The sequence below is a fragment of the Sinocyclocheilus anshuiensis genome, unplaced genomic scaffold (genome assembly GCF_001515605.1).
Source record: "Sinocyclocheilus anshuiensis isolate Anshui unplaced genomic scaffold, SAMN03320099.WGS_v1.1 scaffold1423, whole genome shotgun sequence".
In the NCBI taxonomy this organism is placed as follows: domain Eukaryota; kingdom Metazoa; phylum Chordata; class Actinopteri; order Cypriniformes; family Cyprinidae; genus Sinocyclocheilus; species Sinocyclocheilus anshuiensis.
Genome location: NW_015536552.1, coordinates 331,688 through 356,586, shown reverse-complemented (window position 1 = coordinate 356,586; position 24,899 = coordinate 331,688). Strand labels below are relative to the sequence as shown.

The window sequence follows — 24,899 nt, the reverse complement described above, 5'->3', positions numbered from 1 at the left end:
CAGGCACTGCTCATCACCTGTCCAATACTGTCCCAACAGTGAAGCATGGTGGTGGGAGCATCATGCTGTGGGGGTGTTTTTCATTTGCAGGGACAGGACGACTGGTTGCAATCGAGGGAAAGATGAATGCGGCCAAGTTCAGGGATATCCTGGACGAAAACCTTTTCCAGAGTGCTCAGGACCTCAGACTGGGCCGAAGGTTTACCTTCCAACAAGACAATGACCCTAAGCACACAGCTAAAATAACGAAGGAGTGGCTTCACAACAACTCTGTGACTGTTCTTGAATGTCCCAGCCAGAGCCCTGACTTAAACCCATTTGAGCATCTCTGGAGAGACCTAAAAATGTCTGTCCACCAACGTTTACCATCCAACCTGACAGAACTGGAGAGGATCTGCAAGGAGGAATGGCAGAGGATCCCCAAATCCAGGTGTGAAAAACTTGTTGCATCTTTCCCAAAAAGACTCATGGCTGTATTAGATCAAAAGGGTGCTTCTACTAAATACTGAGCAAAGGGTCTGAATACTTAGGACCATGTGATATTTCAGTTTTTCTTTTTTAATAAATCTGCAAAAATGTCAACAATTCTGTGTTTTTCTGTTAATATGGGGTGCTGTGTGTACATTAATGAGGAAAAAAAATTAACTTAAATGATTTTAGCAAATGGCTGCAATATAACAAAGAGTGAAAAATTGAAGGGGGTCTGAATACTTTCCGTACCCACTGTATATGCATTTAGCAGACACTAAAGCAACTTACAAAAGCAATTTGTCACAGATTATACACATACACGCCGCGTTAGGGTAATACAAGACCACTTGATTTATTTGTTGACCATAATAAAAAAAAACTTTTATATTTAAATAAATTCTTTGATGAACAGAAAGTTTAAAAGAACAATATTTATTTTAAATAGAAATGTTTTGTAACATTATAAATGTCTTTATCGTTTTTTATCAAGTTAATGTGTCCTTGCTGAATAAAAGTATTAATTTCTTTCAAAATAAATCTTACTGACCCCAAACTTTTGAACAGTAGTGTTTATCACTGGCAGGTATTATAAAGAGCTGTCTTATTTGTCAACATTCAACATTTTGGCTGCCTGTGAATACATGTATATTGGATTACAATACAAATTTCACTGTAAAGCTCCTAATGATTGTACGTATTGATTTCAGAGTCAGAGGTGCGTCCCAGCCGGCTGCTGCTGTGGTGTCAGAAGCAGACCCAGGGCTACAGGGGGGTGGATGTGACTGACCTTACGACCTCCTGGAGGAGCGGCCTGGCTCTGTGCGCCCTCATTCACAGTCAGCGGCCGGACCTCATGTGAGCAAGACCTGACACACAAACTGGCTATCATTTTCATTCAGTTCCATGATCGCACCCTCATACGGTTTGACAGATGCTCCATTATTTGGTGGCTCTTTGATCTAACGCTTGGCGGTAACTCCTTCTCTAAGCCATCAAAACAAGTTGTTTGCTTGTACTAAAGGACAATAGCTTTGATATTTCAACTTCGCTTCCCCTGCAGCTTAGTGAAAGTAGTTCAGTTCACTTCAATAAGATGAATGTATCAAAAGGGACCAATAGGGAGGTGAAACATTTATTTGACCAAAAGAAAGAGGAAGAAAAACATGCTGTGTTCTTCCCTGACTCTGTAGAGGTTACATCATAATTTTCACACTTTCTGTCATAAATCTTGCTGTCCCTTCTGGATGTGAAAGAAAATGTGTTGGCGAGATGTGACTCATTATAAATCAGCTCGTCCAATCATCACACCATTCTGTGAGAGGGTTTTTGACAAATATTATGCATCACCAAGGATACAGATTGCATGAACACAGGTTCTCAGCGCAGTGGAGTGGCATCCAGAACTGATAAGGACTTTCTTGCCCCTGTTTTCCCTTATTTGTTCTGCCTATTTATCTCACTTTTGTGGTCTCATCTTCCTCGCTTTATCTCTTCCTTCAGTGATTTTGACTCCCTGAACGAGGCAGGTTGCGCTAAAAACAACCAGTTGGCATTTGACGTGGCAGAGAGGGAGTTTGGAATCCAGCCAGTCACCACAGGAAAGGAAATGAATGCCGAACGGGGGCCAGACAAGCTCATTATGGTGCTCTACCTCTCCAAATTTTACGAGATGTTCCGCAACTCGCCTCAATCCATCACAGGTAGACCTTTCCATACCGTAGTACCTCAATAAAAAAACACAAATGAAGTTTGAAAGTCTTCATTTGGGTTGTATCAGTCATGTAGTATAATTCTGAAGCCTGAAATACGTCATAAATGAGCCTAGGGGTGGGCGATATACCGGTAGACACGATTAACTGGTAGAATTTTGTCAACCAGTAGAGATTTTGGACTATCGTCCTTTTGCCGCGGCAGAAACAGCGGTTTCCCCGGTAACGACTAAACAAAGCAGAGCTCCGCTCATAAACGCTACTTAATCAGATAAAATGAAAATACCATCGAAACGTTTTTGAATAAACTCAGTTCCCTTTAAAGATACATTCATATAAACCACCCACGCCTCCTTTTTATTTTGAAATGTGCAGTGCATTATTCAACAAAGTCAAACTGTCAAAGCCTTTTGGAAAATCTATTTGTGGTGGTCAGTGTTGATATTGTGGTGGGCTGCCACAAATAATCAATGTATGGGAAACACTGGTAATGTAAATTGAAATATCGGAAATGTGTTTAAAAATCATATCACTGTAATTGAAAAAAATTATATCGCAATATATATTGATTTTGAATTATTGTCAGCCCTAGCTAGTATTAGTTTTTTTGTGATATTGACGCTGGTGACAAGAATTATGAAATTTCAAAAATTTAGATATCATAAAGACCTTATTTCAAGCAGAAATAACTATATTGTGATATATATCATGAGCGTGAAATAAAATCACTCATATCGTGATATAAGATTTTGGTCATATCGCCCACCCCTAAATGTACTAATGTGCCTTAAAATGAAGTCTGGATTTTTAAAAAAGAACTGCCCAAAAACTCTTCTTAAATATAGTTTATTCCAAATAAAGTGTGTGAAGATCTCCAGTGCCACCATTTAAAGACTGTTAAAGCAGCTTGTGCATCCCTGGACCACCAAAAATTCAACATTTGTCATAAAACTCTGTTTTCAGATATAGATGAAATGTTGCATTGGGCAACTATCATGTTGAGGAAGAGTTTTTCATATATTGGCCTGGATAGTACTGCATGCTATCGCTTTGGATAAAAGCGTCTGCTAAATGATTAAATGACTAAATGAATTATATGAATATTAAATAGTTTTATAATATACAATTTGTATATATTATATATTTCATATATATTATATTCTAATTATTACTATTACTATTATTATTATTATTATACATTTTTATATATTTAATTGTTTAATTTATAATATAAGGAATTATTATATTTCCTGTTCATTTGCACACCAGAGTATGATACAAAACAAGATTTTTGTGGTGTGTTTGCAGGTGTACCCAAAGAGACTGATGCAAATAATGAAGACTATTCATCAAAGACCACAAACTCTCTTTATAGCTCGATAAATCAAGCACTGCCTCGGAAGAGAATCCCAAAGGTAGCATTTTTGTCCTATTTACTTGACTAATATAAACTGAGCCAACAGCTAAACCTAATAATGTAAAACACTACCACTTCTGTATCCCAAGGTTGATAAAAAGTTGGAAGACAATGACAACAAAAAGAGGAAGAAGGCCAGCAGTCATCTGGAGGAGGTATGTTAACTTGCCCTATATGTCTTCTTTCTAAACATCCACAGTTTATTACTTTGCTTCCTCTAATTGGTCTGTTTCTTCCCCCAGCTAATGCCCAATCAGAGTGCACCCCCTGTAGGTGAGAGAGAGGAACAGAAGGAAAATAAGGTGCGCTCCATGGCAACTCAACTGCTGGCCAGGTTTGAGGAGAATGCACCAAGCTGTGGTGTGCGCAGACAGGTACGGCTCCACTTCTCTTTTTTTTTCTTTTTTTTTTAAAGCAGCCAGTGTCCATCAGGAGACATTACTACATCAATGATCCTCACGATCCCCTAAGCCTTAGCTGCTGAAAAGATAACAGGATGTATATTGAGCCTCTTTGTGGACTCTTCTTTTGTCTTGTAGTTGGTCGTTTTAGTATTTCAGAAACATAGTCTGTAAACTGCTCATGTGGTACTGATACTCTGGATTCAGTAGAACGAGCAGCAGGGATCTCTGATCTAATCCAGATCCTGAACGTGCCTGTAATCCCGTATGAATACCTGTCTTTGTACAGCGAAAGTAAATCCTCTGCTTCATCAGATGCAGAATATTTCGATTTGGATGCATGACAGTGCATTTCAAAACATGACTTTTGTTTGTCAAAGAAGAAAGTGTACGAATTAATGCTGTGAATTTGGGGGTTTTTATTTTTATTTTTGGTGGGTTGTTGGCAGAAAAAGCTTGACTTCGTTAACAATAGTTATTGCATTAAGTATAATGCATTAAGTACACTTTTCTTTTACAGCATTTAATAATCTAGATTAATGTTATTTCTCAATATACAATTTTTAATTATATAATTATCTAATTCAGGTATAAATTACCATATTAATTTATTATGAGCTTACATGAATGACAATTGTATATTTATAGATTACATAAACCTTCATAATAATAAAATAATAAATTAAACATATGAACAATAGTATAATTATAAAGTATATTAAAATGTAGTGTATTAAATAATGTTATTGAGTTAAACTTTATTGTAAAGTGTTATCAGTGACTAATTGGTAACACTTAAAATGACAAATCTTTTGCTAGTCAGTTTTAGAAAATTAAGATTAGCCTAAAACTAACCACATGAACCAGTCAACAAAAACAAATAACATTTCTATTGTTCCTGGCACAAATTTTATGTAGGTTTGGAACAGATTTTCAGGAAGTATGTATAGTATTATTTACAGAAAAAGTTGAAATCAGAAAAATGAATGTTTTGTCTTTAGTTGTAATCCCTTAATGCAGTGTAATTGTGATTTTTCACAGTCGTCCTGCTGTTTTTTTTCTGCAAGCTTTCCTTTTTGAGATTAGCAGTGGTCATTAAATGGTCTGGCTGCTCAATTATAGGCTTAAAGGATGTAGGTCACTCATGGAGTGTTAATACTCCATAACTGAATATGAATAGCTAATGAACTTTCTTTGCAGCGCTGTCGAGATGATTATAAGCCAGTCTGTGGTTTTAAGCATTTAATGCGGTTTCATTCAGTTGTTCTGCTCTTACATTTACTTTCCTTTTTCTGTGGCTTTTCTGATTTTCTCTTCCTTTCCGTCCTGTTTCTTTCTGCATTTTCTATCTCTTTCTATTTCCCCGGGTGCAATGTTACCGAAACTAGTCTGAATCTGAGACTGAATCTGAGACTGATTCTGTTGCTGACAAACCCGTATCTCTGGACATGACAGAAAACCCACGGTTTGCCAAACCTAAGAGCCAGCTCGCACCCCCTCCACCCAAACCAAAATGGCAGGTATGCTCCGTAGCGTGTGAAAGATCTGTCATTCCACATCACCCACAATCTCATGCAGTGTATTGATTCTATTATGTGTGTCCACTGCTAACGTGACACGCATCCACGACGCAACGTGATTTACACGAGTAGACAATGTCACTAGATCGACATTTCCTAGAATAACATTCCTATCAGTCAATCCTTCTGTATGGGTTTTCCACATTCGGTCGTTCATTGATGTTCCAGAAACAGCAGTGGATGCTGATCCAGGAACACGACCTACTTATGTAAATCGTGTTAAATGTCATTCGTGTGGTATGTTCTTTTTAGAACAATCATTTAAAGTTGGAATTTAGACTCTTTTTAAAGACTATTTAAGACTATTTTATAGACTATTAAGATTATTTAATAAAAACATTTTAAAAAGTAAATTGATGCTACAAGTGAATGTAGACATCACAATTATTATGAAGAGTATGAAAATGGATATTTATTTTAAGATATTGCTAAAGATTCTATTTAACGGTGTTATTAAATTAGTGTTTTTCTAAGATTCACTATAGGTTAGTAAGCATTATATGATCTAAATATAAAAATAAAGAAAATGAGCATGAACAATTAAAATACGCAGTATCTACCAATACAATACATTTTTAAAAAATCTGTAGTATCTGCTGATAACCGATATGGCACTAACATAAATCATGCATCCCTAATAATTTTTTTAATGAATCTGGCTTCAGATTTGACATTGTTACCCATGTCCTTTCAGCCTTCTCCTTATCTTAGACTGCTGGAATCTCACACGAGGAATGAGACCCATCATTCTGACCACCGTTTACAAATCCAGCCCAGTCACGGTCACAAAGAAATCCAGTCCAACCACAAAAACACTGGCATTCACCGTAGTCTCCTGCTAACTGAAATTCCCTCAAGTTATCAAAGCAGTGAGTCTCGTCCCAGATCTCCTCACATTCCCTTCAATGTGCTTCAGTCGGATTCTCATCTGCCCTCATTGAAGGCAGACCCCTCAGATTCACTCCCATCATTCACGCCAGCCATGAGCGCCATGTTGCAGTGCCAACAGAAGCTGGAAGAGGAAGTCAGTCAGGTGAATGGTGTGATGCATCAATCCAAACCTATTACATTTCTAAAATAGGGACCTGAATATCAAAAAACACTTACACCTTAGCAACAACATAGTAACCAAGAATAACATTCCCAGCATGAGTTTTGCACGCACTCTAAATAATCGCTACTAATGTTTTCTGAACAATACATAAAATTAATTTTAAAGAGGTCATGAACTGCCTTTTTTATTAATGTGTACTGTTCTCTATGGTACACTTATGCTATCAAGATTTTTACATCAAAAAACATCATAATTTAGAAGTAATATGCTATTTTCTGTGCTGTTTTGAATAGGCGTGGCGGATTGTAAACTCTGAAGTAAACGCCCACAGCTATGATTAGCTAACAGCTGTGTATGTTTGACAGCCTACATCCTTTACAAATGGACACTGCTGTGATTTAAGTTAAAAACGCATAAATACTCAGTACATATCAAACGATCTGTAATAACAGAAGCAATAGTGACCATGTAATAAAAACAGTTGCTCACACTTGTGTGGTGCGACATTACTGTCGGATCCAATATAGTCCAACATTACTGTCGGATCCAATATATTCGGCACAGCATCGTCTTTTTTAGTTTGTCTTTCTGAAAATCCTGCGTCGAATTGTGCCTTGTTTGTAAACGAATCTGCGGTAAAATGAAATGAACAAAGGACCAAGTTCTTACTGACGCGGTCTGGAACTTCATCAAAAATAAACTTCATCCACTCTTTCTTAACGTTGGGATCAGAAGGAAGGCAATGCAATGTGTTTTTCCACAACTTGGCTCTGAACAGCGTCTTGTTGTTTTTGGGGCCATTTTTATCGTTTGATTTCTTTGTAGACCTGCGATTGTCTCTCTCGTTATTTACCCACTACATGCGCAAATCAGTTAGCAAAGCTAAACAGGCAGTGGTGTCGAAGCAGGCATTGATCATCTTCTGCGGAGGCGGGGTTTAGCCACACTATTACGTCATAAAGTGGCACATTCCACAAGCTGTCATTTTGGCAGATTGGCTTCAATATAAGCTGTTTTTAGACTAACGAGAAAGTTTTGAGTTCTGAAACTTACATAATGTTTTTATAGTACAATGACCTCTATGTCAAAAGATCAAGGGAATTTTGATTTCTCAGTTCATGACCCCTGTAAAAAAAAAAAATTATTACGGCAAATATTTTTTTTGCATCATTTTTAGGTTCATTAAATAAAATTCAAATAATTTATATTAATATTAATGCTTTCATTTCTTTTTTAACTACTCTTATTAAGCATAAGGACAGACTCTAGTTCTTTTCCCGATTTATTTTGAGCTTGCATGCCATGCATGAATATTTTACATTTATTATTGTAAACTTTGAATAATCTGTTTTCTTAAGGCCTAGATATGCTTCAAGCGAAATCAAAGAACGAACTGATGTGGCGTAATTTTGAACAAAATCTGGCCAAAACGAAGATCGTTTTGAGAGTTCGAAACGTCTTGCCAAAGCAAACATTCCAGAAAAGTTTGTTCTGGCTGCAAAACACCTTCGTACTACCATTGGTCCGTGACAATTACGTCATAGTAGGTGTGCGCTGAGACTCCGCCTTCTTTCACGCGGAACTCTTCTCTGGGTACATTTAGTCTGTCGAGTCCTTGGGGGTGAGATGTCCGCGCAGTGGAGAGCCGCTTTATAGTAGCAAATTAAGTTGTGCTTCTGATGAGATGAGACACTGACACTGTTTCTCATGTTTAATACTGCTGCTTAATTTGAAGCAATATATTGAATAAAGTGCCATATAAATACACGTGACGTGACTTCACGGGAGTGCTAATTTGCAGAGCTCGTGTAAAAATACCCATGTTGCTATGATCAGATGCTTTTAATAAATTTTTGTTGTGTTTATTTTGTTACTGAGAGGAAAGCGCGCAGCACGTATTTACATATTCATATAACCGTCGCTTTCATCAGAGTGGGTGGCGTCGGGATGTTCGATAACAGTATACTGCTGCTCACGTATTTCAAACTTCGTTTTACCCCTAAACGAAGAATGAAAGAACTTAGTTTTGAGTATATTGGGGCCTTTACTGCTAGTACGGACAGTCATGGTTTTACTTCCTTTATCTCTTGTGATGCTTTCTGTCTCTTTTGCCTTTGAATACTTTGCAGAGAAAAGTGCAGGCTGAAATTACTAGACAGTTCGACAAAAAGAGCATTAAAATGCGAGCTCAGCAACTGAGCCGCCTGTTCACTGGCAAACCACTTCAACCTCAGGTGAAAAGCAAAGACTTGTTTTTGGATTGCATCCATAATACTAGAGCATGATGGTACAGCCCTGCTTGCTGTGTGCTCACAAAACTTCAGTGGCTGGTTTAGTGTGTTTTAACAAGTACTTTGTGTTGTGTTTTGGTTTTTGGTCAGAAAATAGCCTCAATATCTATGACATTTTATTTTGGACACTTTCTGCTCAGTTTGTTTGTCCTTACTTGACCTCACAAGGGATTTTCCCTTGAAAGGACTTCAGAGGAACAAGGACTTAAATATGCCAACATTGGTGATCTCTCTCTTTCTCCATGCTTTATTTACAGTGACCTTTTCTTTTTCATCCTGACTTATATAATTATTAAATGCAAAAACTGAGGCAGAAGAAATGCAGAACAGTTTGTTTGGTCAGCATGCTTTCATTTTAGCAGAGCTAAGCAGGAACACATAAAATAGTCACGTTGCGGTTGGCCACTTTGCTGAATGTAGTTCTCTGTTTCTGTCTGTCTGTATTTCCCTTTTTCATTCTCTCCTATAGAGAGACAGATCCTCATGGTTTTTGACCAATATGAATATTGTAAGATACTCATAACTGATTTAAAAAAAATTATTCCATTAGAATATTATAAAATATTATTAAAACACTAATATTATTATAATTGTATTATTATATTTCGTATTATGTTAAGTACTGATTTAATTTATTTGTATAACTATTTTATTTAAAATTTTATTAATATTTATAGCTACACTAACAATAATAACAATAATAACTAATATTATATTTGTAGTAGTATTTTATTTCTTTATAACGAAATATTTAATATTTTATTTATTAATGACATTGTTATTAATTATAAAAAGAGATATTTAATATAATACATATTAATATTTTAATATCAACTACACTCAATAATATTATTGCTCAATATAGTTTATTATTGTTAGCAGTAGTATTTTATTTATTATAACAATATTTAAAATGTAGTATTTCAGTATTAGCTATAATAATAATAATAATAATTTATTATTTATTTAGTAGTAGTAGTAGTGGTAATTTATTTTTTTTTTTAATCATTATTTTACATCTGTCCTTCTCTTCTGTCATCTTACAGTGTTCCGTTTCTGAATAATCTTTGGACTGTGATTTCTTTTTTAAATGTTTCTTGTTTTTCTACATCTTCTTTGCTCTCCTGACACAGGCAGATGAAAGCTCTTCTGCTGTTTCTTCTTCTAAAGCTTTCTCAGTTCAGGCTATCCCAGAATGCTCTACTCTCTCCTGTCATCTGTCTCCTGTTCCTTCAGTCCAATACAAGCAGGTAAAACATTGTGATTATACTAATAATAGTAATTAGAGGAGCTGTCCTGTTTCAGACTACATAAACACTCTGTGCTCTATCTGCACAGACTGTGGTTTGAGTCACATTACAGAATTAAAAAAAAAATTGTATATCAGAATCTGTAAGTAATGTTGAAAGGCATTTTCCATTGGTTGTAGCGCAGTGAAGATTCAGAAACACAGCTGAACCACGTTCAGCACACAGATCACTCTGAAATCAGACGTGTAGAGTGCCTTGACCCCTCCAAACAGGTATTCAAGCAGCTATGTTGTGGCTGTGCGTCCTTATACTGCCTGAATAAAAATGAAGCAAAAACAAAACAACAATCTGACCTTAACCTTTGCATGTCATAAACACTTTTGGATGTTTTGCCATTAATAAAGCAGGTATGATTTCTTTAATATTTTGTACAATTCAAAAAAATTAATTGATTTTTAACTAGGGCCAGTGTAAAAACTGTCACACATTTTTTTGCACAATTTACGTTATAAAATGAGCATGTCGTTCCTTTGAAGGAGCATCACATTTGCTACACATTAAATGCATGAAAGAACACAATTGTCATTTTTATGTAGTAGTTTGTTAAGAGATCACAACACTTTTTAAGATATGTTGCTTTTTCTTAAGTCCCTGAAACATGAAGAAATGAGATGGGCGGTAAAACGTATTATATTTCTATATAGTCTTCCTTGTATATATTGTGTAGTTAGCGGAAATCTATTAAATGGGGCTATAGAAATAGTTTACAAATACAATTAAAGAATACAAGAATACAATTAAATACTGTAAAATTTATTTAAAGTTTAATTTAAATTTGATTAAAGAGGGTCCACTAACTCGCTCTTTCATATCTGTATCATTCTCCACTATGGTTTGAATATCTACCACATTTCTCCTTTTTTTCTATTCTCCCTTTTCCCCTTCATTTCTTCACTGCTGATTGTCAGAGAACTGTGGGAAAGGTTTCCTCTGCTATTGGCGTTAAAGCAGCTACACTGGCCATCTTATATGAGACCGATCACAGACCTAACAACCCTTTTACCCTCTCACTGGTAAGCACCTTGTGTCCTGGGACAAGATTGTTTAAAAGATATGGTTATTTCTTCAGGCTACAGAATCCTCTGAAGTTTTTAGAGGAGCCCTCATGTTCTTGTTTATGTGAATCAGAAGTCATTTCATTTTTCCCAACAAAGATTTAGTCTGTATTGCAAAGTTACAGCCTCAGGATGTAGGCCAGTGTCATGAGGTTTTCTTTTATATCTCAGTTGTCTTCTGTTGTAAACTGGTGTGTTTCAATCTTGTGATCTGTAGAAAGTGGAAAGTGCAAAAACTGCATGTTTTTGTTGATGGCCACAACTTTGTGACATTTTCTGTAGTTAAGAAGGTCTTTGTCCACAGACAGATGCCAGAAGATGTGCAGAATCTGGGGTGGCAGACCTGCCAACCTGTATGCATTTTGACCTTAAAGTACGCTGGTACGATTTGTCACTCTAAACTACGCAAAAACCCGGTGACCTGTCCACGCGCAGTAAACAAGCAACAGAAAAAGATGAGGAGTTCAACCAATCAGAGCGGTTTCCGTGTTTTTTTTTTAAATTTTTTATTTCTCTCCAAACTGGCTCTGTTTGTGTGTCCGTGGGTCGTGCGCTGAGATGAGGAAACACGTGTATGGTATTTCCTGGAGTCGTGAGCTCTATTTCTTCGGTGATGCATATGTGGACTTTCTGCGCAGGGGCGCCCTCTAGTATCCAGTATGAATGAAACAGACATTACATGTGTTCATAGCACTAAATAATGGCCAATCTATAAAAATAATACTTCTCTCAAAATACATTTAAGGTAGACATAACCTTAAACATAATCCATGTTTTTCTACAGTGTACAACAATGTACTGGAGTTTTTTATTTTTAAATAGCATTTAAAATCGCTAAAAAGAACTCTGTTGTGCCAAACGATCAGAACCAAACTGAAAACTGTTTTTAAAAAGCAGAGATTTATTGAACCTTGGGCTAACTGTATTGTTGCATTCCTACTGTTTACTCTAAAATACTGTATAACAGGAATATCACAAACTGAGTGCAGACTCTGAGTACTAACCTATAAAAAATATTTTACATGAAGTCTAGCATTTTGCACATTTTGCAATTACGATTTTGACATTAGCCATCAAGGAGCTTCAAGTAATGTAGGAATAGGCTATATGACCCCCGGTATCAACTATTAATAAATTTGATTTTGATTTAAATTTTTTATTTATTTTAATGTTTTTATTTGAATTAATTAATTAATTACAGTGCAGTGTATTAGAACAATGTTATAACATCAAAATTTTGTTTGATCCCTTTTCCCACAAAAACCGATGATGTTGTGTTTCAGACCAGCATGCGGAAGGAGTTTACTCAGGGTCTGGGCGGCAGCGACACCTGTCACTTCTGTAAGAAGCGCGTGTACATAATGGAGCGGCTCAGTGCGGAGGGATACTTCTTCCACAGAGAGTGTTTCCGCTGTAACATCTGTGGTTGCACGTTGCGTCTGGGTGGACATGCCTTCGACTCCAACCAAGGTTTGTTAGAGTGACATGGTGTTTATAATGCCATTTTTAGTCATCAGACTGCTACATGTAGTATGTAGTATTGAATTGAAAAAATTATTTACTTGCATTATTTTCTTGCAGGCACTTTTTACTGCAAGCTGCACTTTTCTCAGCGAAAAATCAGCAGTAGGCATCCAAGAGGAGAGGTAATATTAATAATTTTATTAAACAGATGTAGTCAACCAATAAATCAGACAGTTATACAGTTAAGAATTGGTTATACAAGAACATTTGACTTCAGACTGCTGCGATAGACCAATAATAATTGATTTAATAAAATTACATTTGTAAATTTTCATTTACATCTGATTTATTATCAGAATAATCAGTCATTTAATAACAATGCATACAAAACTGTTGACATTAAGTGAGCACATTATTAATATTATTGTTATTAATAATAATAATAATTATTATTATTATTATAAACTTAATTATAAAAGCTATTTTTATTATTTATAATAGTATATAATTGTGTTGTGTTTTTGATTATTATAGTTATTAATAATCAGTATAATCTAGATTTTGTTGATAACTTTTCAGAATAATTTGTATTCAGTCATGTAGTATTATTAATAATAATACCTGTAACTAATAATAGTAATAATCATTATTATAACAATTATAAAAGCTATTTTTATTATTTATAATAGTATATAATTATTAGTTATTATTAGTAATATAATGATTAGTTAAAGCTGGTGTTTAATTATTATTATTATTATTATTATTAATAATCAAGATAATCAAATAATAATAGTAATAACATTAATAATAATAATAATAGTAATATTAATAATAGTAATAATTTAGATAATCTAGATCTGTTAATTATTAATGATTATTATTCTTAGTCATGTTTTCTTTTTATTATTTTTTGTTTATAATAATTAGTTATTAGTAATATAATTATTTGTTGTTGTTATTATTATTATTATTATTATTATTATATCACTAATATATACAGCATGTCTGTGTATGATCAATCTACTTGCAATATCCTATGCACATTTGATATATACATTAGAAGTAACTTTTAGTGTACTGTAATTGTTACAGTCTTCTGTTTTATTTATATCATCATCATCATGTCGCACAGATCAATGGAGTTGGCAGACCCTCGTCCAGCGCTAGTTCTGATTACACTGCCACAGACGGCCTCCGCGGCCCGTCCTCAGGTACCCTGACTTCCCTTATTAGGAAAAGTCTTCACTGGCCACTGCACGTGGGCCGCGCACTGTTCGGTACGCCCCGCCAGCTTGCCCGCTGGATGTATAAGGCGGCCCGGGCCGTAGCGCTACACATCAGAGAGCGCCAGGAGGACTATGTATTCCTTTATGAGCTACTAAGTCTGGGTGTGCCCTTCATATACGTGCTGCATGAGATGACGGGCCAGATGAGCCGAGAGGCCATCGCTCCCTCCCCAGAGAGCATGATGGAGTCAGTCAAGCCGTACCGGGGGCTCCAACTGTCTTAAAAGGTCCTCGGTACTGCTAGACTGACGAGGGAAGGGGATTCCTAAACTCTGTAGACCAGGCCAGTCCCTTACACTGAAATGCTTAGTTTATTGCTGATAATATAGGTTATATCTTGGTACTTTTAACAGTGTTATGTGATTTGTGTGAGAAGTTGAATTTTAGACTTCTTAAAGGGACAGTTCAGCCAAAATAACAAATTAAAATTTCTCATCATTTACTCAGCCTCATTTCATTCCAAACCTGTATCACTGACTGACTTCTGCGAAACACAAAAAGATATTTTGACAAATGAAAAGTGTGTTTTTTTGTACATACAGTGAAAGTCAATGGGGTCCAATGTTATTTTGTGGACCCCGTTGACCTTCACAGTACTGACAAAAACATCATCCGCATTCATCAAAATATGTCATTTTGTATTCTGCAAATGAAAGTAAGTCATACAGGTTTGGAATGACATGAGAGTGAGTAAATGATGAAAGAATTATTATTTTGGGTGAACTGTCCCTTTAAGACTCAGCTATGGCCCTACAGGGTTTAAGAAACATTCAGTGTTCGTAAATATTCTTCTGATTGAAAATGTAAGACCCAAAGCTGATAAGAGCACTTTACTGAGAAGGGTTGTGCTGCTTTATCCTAACTGCCTGAAACTGCCGGTTAACGTGAATGCAACATTTTGCATTCTGCAGGTTTGCATCTGCCCTTGTTATGTGCAATGGAATTGCCAAACAGTATTAAAATGCATTTTGACGACTTTGTTAATTAGGAAATATGATAGGCTTCATCTTTTTTTTTTGATGTTGTTGAAATGTTCGCTAATTTTGTAGTTTACGGCCTTTTGGGGAATCTAGATGTAGCTTATAACCAAAATTTGGGGGGGGGTGGGGTTTCTTTGTGATGTAATGCAAATAGTCTTTATTGGTGAAATGTGTCATATTCTGCATTGATTTCTAATGTAAAAGTGGCGGAATTGTCCTTCGGGATCACCGTGAATAGGGTACCTCCAATTGTTTAATCAATCAGTGTTCAAACATTCCACTAAATGTGTGGTGTAAACTTTAAAAATGTCTTTTTTTTGTTGTTTTTCTTGCACTGATTTATCAGTGTTTAAGTGTACTGAACATGCATAATTATAGTTCTGGAAGATTCACCCTTGATTTTAGTGCGATTTCTCTCTCAATTTCCTTCTTTCTCTTCATATTTCATTCTTCCCATCCTTCTCTACATCATACATAGTCTGTTTCAAGTTTCCAATGCTCCTTGATTGGCTGAACCGTGAGAGCAGGAACGCGATTGGCCTGCATGGGTCAGGTGATCTGGTTGTTACGCTTCCCACTGCATATCCCTTGACTATATTATATATTATATTAACCCCATTATTGTGATTGCATGCAGCATGGGTCTAATGTATGAACATTTCTTATGAGACATCACAAACATCATCATAGTCCTTCACGGAAAGACGGCATTGCGTTTGTTTGTACCCAGAGCTAACATACTAACAGAAGTGCACTTGTACGCTTGACTATCCCAGCATGCTTTTTGAATGCACCCGTTTTTCTAGTACACGGTGTCTCGTAAAGTAATCTCCCTTCTTGTTTCTCTCCGTGTTTGTCCTCTGTTGCAGAGGCTGCTTTACTATCCCAATCCCATGTAAGAGCACTCTCTTGTTCCTTTTCCTAAAAACAAACTGAAGTCGTCATGTAAGAAGACTTAGTTTTGCACAATTTTTAAAGTCCTTTGAGGATTGTTTTTCGTAAATTTTAGCTTGCTATTTCTTTGTATATTTCACAATGAAAGACTGTTTATCTTAAATTATAATATATTTAAAGCCTGTAAGCATAAAATAAATTCATTTTTAAATCTAAAAGTTTGTTTCTGCCTTTTTGTCTGCCGATTCAGTGAGCTTCCTGTGTAACCCCCAGCAAAGAAGCATTTGTATTCATCAATGCAATGATGAAACATTCTATACAAATATTTACTACCAAGCTGATATGAAATGCAACACAACTATCAATTTTCATTATAGGCCTAAAAAAAGAATTCTGTGCCAGATATATCACACCCACGATATACAAATGTAACCCTCCCCCTTTTTTGTGTTTTCACTTTTCACACTATTTATCTTCACATCCCACGTTTTAAAAGCATTGGAACTGCAACAAACCATTTTTAATACATATTTTTAGTACATACATCAGACCCATTTTAAATTGTCTGAATTCTTGTATAGTCCAACTTAACTTGGTTCTTTTGGGTCTTTTCTATCCTGTCCTTTTTATTTGCTTTTTGTAGGTGACTACTGCCTCAACAAAAGGTCTGCATGAATTTTTAACCACCATGTTCTGTTGAAGATAGATAGATAGATAGATAGATAGATAGATAGAAATCTATATTAGAATTTTACATACTATAACAGGGCTCGCAAAATTTCTAAATCCCTGGTAGCCCTTCGGGCAGGCACTCTTCAGATTTTGGTAGCCCTTGATAAATTTAACTAGCCCACAAAAAAATAAAAAATTTTAATACAAAATTGGATGGGAGTCTAACTGTTAATCAAAAACATTTTCAAAACTCAAATATGAAGGAAGGAATTTTATTTCACAATTTACAAATTTTTATCTGCAGAATTTATAAAACCAATTTAAGGCTTTTTATGACCTGCACAAATAAAAATACCGTATGAGCAGGGAAGGGCAATGTCTATGGTCTCATATTAAACCATAAAATGACATGATTTTCAGTTCAGATACAGGTTTTCACGAAACAAAAAGTCTTACAAAATGATAAACATCACATTTCAGCCTTTACACCATTTTTAAGAACAGGGATGAGTCAACCGTATTAAAATTCTAATATTAATTGAAAGCATAAATGTATATCTTACTGTCTTAATTGTTTAAACTTTTAGAAGGCACATTAACTTCTTTCACATTTACAACTGCGTGTTTGCTGCGTAAAAATAAGAGTCGATTTTCGCGTTGATCTGAACAAAAACAGCAGCCGGGCTTATTGAGAATGCAAACTCATTCTCTGCCAGCAGGAGGCGCTTTCGGCAGAAATACAGTGGTTTCCCTGGTAACGGCTGTAAACGAAGCGTGCTACTTTATCAGGTATTACAGGTAAGATGAAAGGAAAATGCCATCGAAACTTTTCTGAAGACAGTCTGTTGCCTTCAGAGATACAAACACCCGCGCCGCGGTTTGATCCCTGTATTTAAGATGACAGTCGGGCAGGGCGCTGATACATTTCGGTAGCCCGACTGGAAGACACAATAGCACGGGACGTTGGGCTAACAGCAATTTTGCGAGCCCTGCTGTAAACAAATATATTTATCAAGGCCTTGCGGTCTCAAACAACGCAAACAGAACATGAGGGTTAAATTGATTTTATATATATCCATGGTTCATTTAATGAATTCAATTGGCTAATTTGTATAGGCAAAATATAAAGATGAAACATTTGCAAATACTTTTTTTGTGTTTTGTGTAAGATTTACAGGGTCAAAAATGAATGAAAAAGCTCTCATAAACACATTTGAAGATCTCTTGCTATGTCTTCAACTCATTTGACACATAAAAAGTATTGCAGTATTGAGTGCTGTATTCAGTTTATACGTGAATGAATGTCATAGAGTGTGCTAGAGGGAAAGCGCTAAATAGTGAGGGATGGAGACTATTGAAAAGCACTCATCAAAACAGACATTCATATGGGGGGTGTCTCAAGGTAATAATGTCCGCTTAACATGAATAAAAAGCTGAGAAATTAGTTCATATTTAGTCATGTGTTCAGATGTACTGTCATCTTATGAAAGTCAGTGACCTTATTCTGTCATTTTAAACAGGAATTCAGCTTTTACAAACCATTTTATTAAAGTGATGAACTAAAGACTGCCATGTAACATTTTACAAGTTATAAATTAGTTAAGCTTCCTCTTCAGGGATATGTGTAATAATAATAAAGTAAATGAATAAACCCAACAATTTATTATTATTTATTAGTAGTAGTAGTAGTAGTAGTAATAGTAGTTGTTGTGCTGGTGTTATACAGACATTAATGTACGTAATAATTTCTGAGCATGGGAGCAGGGTCTGGTTTATAAATTCAGTTTGTCATATGTGTGTGCGTGGACCCTGCAGGAGCTGAATCAGACTCCAGATCTCAGAATGACCCGAAGGGTTTGTCGAACCCCAGCGCTCCTGTTGAGAGTGCAGAGGTGCAGGCCCTCTCAGACTCAACCGAGGTCATAAACATGAGGTTCGTCCACAATATTCACTTCACGCTTGTAACACTCCAAAGAGAAAGGAAAACTTGAAATCGCATCATATGACCCCTTTAATGTCTAACAATGAAACTTTTCATTTACCCTGACAAGGAATTTACTTGTGTCGACATTTTAGACTCAAAAAGTATTATTGAGCCATTTGAGACTGAGAGATACTGTTCATTATTTGTTTCTAGAGTGAACTTTTTTTTTTCATTATTAATAAATTAATAATAATTGTATTATTTTATTATTATTGTTGCTGTTTTAATATAAATATTTTTTTATAAATATTATTATTAAACCACTAATAATATATGTGAAAGCTTTTATCTTAAGTCTTTTATCTGCATATTTTGGTGTAGTGAAGTCAAAGATTCATCTAAAAAGCCCGATCCTGCAGATTCTGCACCTGCGTGTCCCGATTCTCCACTGCAGAAAGGTCAGTCAAAACGTATATTTTCCTCACAGTCACAGGATCCATTATTATTGTCTCTTACGGTTACCCCCAACATGTATTTGGACACTTAAAGATTTCAAGTCACATATAGAAGGGCCCGTCCATTTCATGCATATATTAAGGATGGTTGATGTGTCCAAAAATGACACCTTTTTTTCACTATTAAATAGTTGAACAGACTGATATGTGGAGGCCATGTTCATCTCTGGGTTTCCTGCTTGGATTTTCGTCTGTTTTTTTTAATGAGGTTAAGGAGTGGCAGTCAAAGCCAGACTTTCACATTGACTGTATATAATTTTTGGCCCATGGACGTGTCTTGCAGCGGGCTGAACATTTTGTTCGGTCACCCATGCAGCTTGTTAGACAGCAGCTGTTGGATTTGTTTGCTTAGCTTGTCTTTTTTGGCTTTTGGCTGAAAACAAATTCCAAGGTGAAACAATAAATATACATTGAAACTTTGCATTATGTGAATTGAAACAAATGCTCTTAAATGATCAGTCACTTTAAGCGCTCAGTTTGATTTCCTCTTTTCATCAGTGAAACACTTTACAGCCAAAGGAGAAATTACAAACAAAAACAACCTCTGGAGGAAGAAAATCCGATCCAGTAAGTATCATTCAGTCTCCCACGAATAAAACCAACAATATGAAAATCTTCAAAGACACGGCAGAAGTGTTTTTCCTTCCCATTGAGCTTGTGTTGTCAGCCACAATCTTAAATTCTAAATCGTGTTTCTATGCACGAGCTATTTTTCTGCTCAAGGTTAATAAAGAGCTCAAAATAAATAATGAGTCTCTCCGTGTCTCGACTGAACATGCTGTATGATTCAGCCTTGTGATGTCAGTTGCCACACATAACTAATCTGAATTCATTTGTTAATCCTGACTGGATTAATATCAAGCATCATTCATGATCTATTTATAAAAGCTAATGCAGCTTTTGGTCGCCTGAGCACATGTGCTTCATTATTAGGGCTCAGTTTCTTGGTATTTAGCACTGAAAGCAAAACTCTAAAGCAACTTCTCTGAAGGCTGCACTATAGAAATGGTTGATATGACTTTATATACATTAAAACTCGAGGCAGACTAATATGTGTCTATATTTTTTTTTGTTGGATGCTGGTCATATCCACCCACTTTACCAGTGGGCGCTGCTGGTCTGTTTCACAGCTATTGTTTGAGACCATACAAAAGCAGTTAGTACAGGCAAACATTTCAATCTTTACAGTAAATTTTAATTGTTTTGCCTACAGTTAATTCCAACTCCTTAATGTAGTTATTAGCTCAATTTAGCCATTGTTTACCATGTCAGATTCCTTGTAAGTATATAAGTGAATCATAATTCCAAGTGATACTAACCAGTGAATTCTGAATTTCACTATTTATTTTCTTTCTAATTAAAACGTTACTGATTTATTATTATTATTATTATTCATTAATTTAATAATTATTTGGGGGGGGGGGGTGTCTCTATTTTTATTTTTATTTTTTTTATTCATTAGATCTGTGATCACTTATCAAAGCCCTTTGTGGCATAATTTCCTCACTCAGCTCTGCCCCTCGTCCTGATTAAGAAATTTCACCGTGGAAAACCAGATGATAGTACTGAAGCCCTCACAAAGGAAGATGAAGACTCGGACTTTGAGGAGATCCATGAATCAGTAAACTGATTTACATTCACTCTTTTGTCTATCATTCTGTGTAACATCATTGTCTAACCCCAAATTATCATTTATTTCATCCAGCTGTTCTACAACTGCAACTTAGGAGGTTTCTTGGTCTAAATGATCAAAATAGTGTTTAATTTGTTCATTTTTTACAGTCCGTTCACAGTTCTTCAATTGTTGTATCCATGAGCTGTTAAAGATTGTCCCTGCATCCCAATGTTCATACTATCCAACTTTTTTAAACATCCGCTTGGCCATTAACTTTTAAATGCATCATTATGCAAAAATATGAGCAGAGTTCTCTGCATAAAGACCCACGGCCAGCAGATCAACGTGCTGCTACTTTTCTGTGACAAGATGATTGACGGGCCAGTTTACAGTGACAGGGTGCGTGTAACTACGCGACAGAGCGGTCCGTTAAAGACACAATTGTATGACGTGATAGTATGTCCCAAAGCTTGCCTACTCTTCTACTACACACTCAAAAGTGTGTACTTTTTCTACTCCAAAAGAGTACATACTTTAAGGGCGTAGTATAAGTAGGCAAACTGGGACGCAGCACGTGTCTTTTCTCACACAGCTCTCCTCAACAAAGGCTGCAACATCAACTACAGAGTCTGACTGCCCCCTAATGGAGGACAAGAAGTCAACACCCATGGAAGAGATCCCAAAAATCCCTCTATATCGCAAACATTTTCTTCCCGAATCCCCAAAACCCAGCACTTCCTCCCCAGAGCCAGTCGTCACGGCCGTTCCCTCAGAAGCGAACTCCCTCAGCCCCAAGAACAAGCTCATGCTGTCTTTATCTGAAAAGGAGAAGCTGCTCAACTTGGACTTGGCCGCTCCTGGAAAGCCCTCAACTTCTGAAGGAGAACAAATTGACAGAACCTCAATGAATCCTCCAAATGATCAACCAGAACCAGAAGCTCCACCAAAACCAAGCCGTCCTCAACCTAAACCCACTCCTCCACTCTTTGGCTTCCAACAGTGGGCCAGCAGTCTCCGGAAGTCCTTATCCTCCAGCAAAGGGAACAACCCTGTGGTCCTCAGGAGAAACCGGCCTTTGAAAGCCAGGCCGTTGTCTGAGGGGTCCTTCAAACTCAGCGGCTTGTTTGGCAGCAGCATTCGGAGCAACCAGGATGAGGAACACAGCAACACGTCTACCGATGGCAGTCAATCCAGAGTGAGGACAGGAAGTGAGCTCACCACGTTACTGGAGCAGGTGGCTCTCAGCTCCAAAACCCACAAGGCCACAAAAGATGATATGGCCTCCTTACCACCCAGAAAACTCAATTTCTTCTCCTCTCTGCGCATTAAGAGGAACGAAGGAGCAGATCAGATCAAAGGAGACAACCAGAAGGACATCTTGACCATTCTTTCCAGGTTCAGAAGCAAAGGTAATTGCAGGTTAAACTGACCTTTAACAGTCAACTGGTTTTTAGAGCGGTTTAAAATCACTACATTAAAATGATAAAGAAAAATAAAAGCACCGAGTGTCTAATAGGTTCAGCAACACATTCATTCATCTGAATACAATTTCACATCTTTATCATGTAAATGTATGACACGATATAAGTTTGGGGTTGGTAAGTTATTTTAATGTTTATGAAAAAAGTCTCTTATGCTTAGTCTCTACCGCTAGAAGGCCAAAAGTTACATAGTGTAGCAATAAATAAATCATGAGTTTACCCCAGACGGTGAACATCAGCACTCGTCCTCACATGCTCTTTATTTCTAAGTGATTAAAGTTTTGATGCCACTCGCCGTCTGCATGACGTACGGTGTGTGCACAAACCCATGGTGCTGCTTGTGTTAACTTCATTGTTATATGCAGCGCTGTTATCTCTTATATTATAATCTCCTACTGGCTTTTATTATATTCCTTGCATTCAATATTCAGGTAACTGTGGGACGTGCCGCTTTAATCTTGTGATGTATCAAAACATTTCTAGAGGCCAACGTAGGGAGAAAAGTATGATATCCATACCACATTGTTTGCAGCACATAGTTTTGATAGCATAGTGATACAGTTTAATAAACAGTCTAATTTCAAATAATGGATCTGTTCTGATGATCTGGTTCTTGTACACTGATGTTCATAATCAGCAAAAGACTTTGATATTTACAATACCTCTTTTCATGCCACTGTTACTGTATTTTTTAGGCCAATACAAGTGCTATATAGATCTACACCATATCAGTTATTGGTCCATTTTTTAATATTTACTTTTATTATTTTTTTAATCTTTCTCAAGCAATATTGGATTTGTTTGTTTATTTAGGGTATTTTGTGTGGGTGTGTGTGTGTTCACTACTGTGTGTGCGCACTTGGATGGGTTAAATGCAGAGCACAAATTCTGAGTATGGGTCACCATATTTGGCCACATGTCAATTCACTTTTACTAAATCCCATTTGTTTTTAAATGTGCCATCACCTAAAAAAAAATTAGTTTTTCTTCAATTATGATTAGCCAATATCAGATTTTTATTTATTTACTGATAATTTCCTATTTTTTTAAATGTGCCTTTTTAAATTAGTAATTAACATTTTGTTGTTATAATAATAACAGTTATTATTATTACTATTATTAATTTATTTATTATTTTAATTATTAAAATTATTATCCGCCACTTATATATATATATACAAATATATACTGTATATTGCTACTAACTCATAAATTCCTACTTTTTTAATATGCCTTAATATCCCTAAAATAAAAATGTATTTATTATTATTAATTATTGCATTATTTATTATTAATTATTATTATTATTGACAGCCCATATTGGGTTTTTATTTGTTTATTTTTATTTCAGTATTTGCTGATAAATCCCTTAATAATAAACAATTTGCTATTTCAACGATACATTATTGTTGTGGGTTTGTATCCACAGCTTCTTCTCAGCAACAACAACAACAAGAGTCCAACTCATCTAGTGAAGAGGAACAGGATCCAGACTCACAAAGGGTAAACGCTCCTCTACTTCTCTTAAAGAAACACCACTAATGGTATTCCAACAATTTGTGTGAAATCTTCTACATATTTCAAACACACAGTCCCAGTTTGAACCATCACCTTTTTGTTCATTATGTTCTATAAAGACCTACAGTGACACCTCACAGAAGAAAAAAGAGAAAACAGCCGTCCAACAAACCAAGAGAGATCAGCTGAAAATACTTCACAGGTTTAATTACTTATAATTATTGGTATGTATTATATGTGAGTTTATGTAGCATGTATTTTTAATTTTGTATTTTAATATTGCTAATTCTTGTGTATGTATTGCCAATGTATTGTGATGATATATGTACATAATTAAAAATATAAAATAACAATATTAAAAATACACTGAAAATACTTCACAGGGCTCAGGTATGCCACACACACACACACACACACATGAGTCATAGAATGATATGGTTTTCAAACAAATGTCATTAATAAATAATATTAAGCTAAAGTAATATCCCTTGTTCAGAAAAAACCCCACATTTATTTATGAACTACTGTGAAGTATATCTGTTTTAGAAATATGAATTGCATATATTCCAGTTACTGTTATCTGATGTATATCAGTTATCTGATGTGATTGGCAGGTAATCCAGAGACAGCTGGAGGAAGTTGAGGAGAAGCAGAGAGCTTTGGAGGAGAAAGGTGTGGCTCTGGAGAAGATCCTCAGAGAAACTGGTACGGCACATTCTAACACTGTCACACGTTATTACATCTGAAATATATTATTTAAAGTGCCTCATTATCAGTCCCATTGTCCTTACATGCCCCCCGTCTCCACCCACTCACTCTGTGATGGTGATATAATTATTTAAAGGGGTGTTATGACACTTACGACTTTTATTTCGGTTGCTGACAGCTATGCGAATGAAGTGCGCAATGTCGTTGCCCTATCAAGTGTGCAAACCTGAGAAATATTTTGCCATCGGGAACGAGATTTCGCAACCTTATTTCCACAAACTTGTTCTGGAATTAATTATTATATTATACTTTATTGGTTTTGTTATACCCTGTTTATTTCATGTCACACAGGAAGTCACAGGGAGTGACTCTATGTGGACTTCCTGTTATTCTTCTTAGATTATTTGAAAATGACAAACTAAGACTTATAAACCATAATATATTTCTTTCTTTCTTTTTTATTTTAATATATTTTAATACTTTTAATACCTTTTTAAATGTATTAGAATAATTAAAAAAAACATTATTGTGTGTGTGACTGTGTGTGTGTG

At 35.8% G+C, this 24,899-nt stretch overlaps 1 protein-coding gene across 4 annotated transcripts in view; it reads left to right on the top strand.

The window, feature by feature from the left end:
- The window catches only part of LOC107701044 (protein-methionine sulfoxide oxidase mical2b-like), a 55,177-nt gene that overhangs the window by 23,752 nt on the left and 6,526 nt on the right, over positions 1-24,899 (top strand). For 2 of the 4 annotated variants that reach the window (XM_016502963.1, XM_016502986.1), the window contains 23 exons: positions 1,179-1,326; positions 1,972-2,171; positions 3,489-3,595; positions 3,687-3,752; positions 3,840-3,971; positions 5,387-5,518; positions 6,273-6,611; positions 8,762-8,866; positions 10,057-10,173; positions 10,353-10,445; positions 11,142-11,246; positions 12,572-12,758; positions 12,870-12,934; positions 13,888-13,966; positions 18,403-18,520; positions 18,893-18,969; positions 19,525-19,593; positions 20,538-20,647; positions 21,234-22,050; positions 23,552-23,625; positions 23,760-23,842; positions 24,024-24,030; positions 24,255-24,345. In XM_016502963.1, coding sequence (XP_016358449.1) covers positions 1,179-1,326; positions 1,972-2,171; positions 3,489-3,595; positions 3,687-3,752; positions 3,840-3,971; positions 5,387-5,518; positions 6,273-6,611; positions 8,762-8,866; positions 10,057-10,173; positions 10,353-10,445; positions 11,142-11,246; positions 12,572-12,758; positions 12,870-12,934; positions 13,888-13,966; positions 18,403-18,520; positions 18,893-18,969; positions 19,525-19,593; positions 20,538-20,647; positions 21,234-22,050; positions 23,552-23,625; positions 23,760-23,842; positions 24,024-24,030; positions 24,255-24,345 — 3,321 coding nt within the window. The remainder of the gene's footprint in view (positions 1-1,178; positions 1,327-1,971; positions 2,172-3,488; positions 3,596-3,686; positions 3,753-3,839; positions 3,972-5,386; positions 5,519-6,272; positions 6,612-8,761; positions 8,867-10,056; positions 10,174-10,352; positions 10,446-11,141; positions 11,247-12,571; positions 12,759-12,869; positions 12,935-13,887; positions 13,967-18,402; positions 18,521-18,892; positions 18,970-19,524; positions 19,594-20,537; positions 20,648-21,233; positions 22,051-23,551; positions 23,626-23,759; positions 23,843-24,023; positions 24,031-24,254; positions 24,346-24,899) is intronic. The other 2 variants (XM_016502970.1, XM_016502978.1) reach the window with 2 other exon arrangements.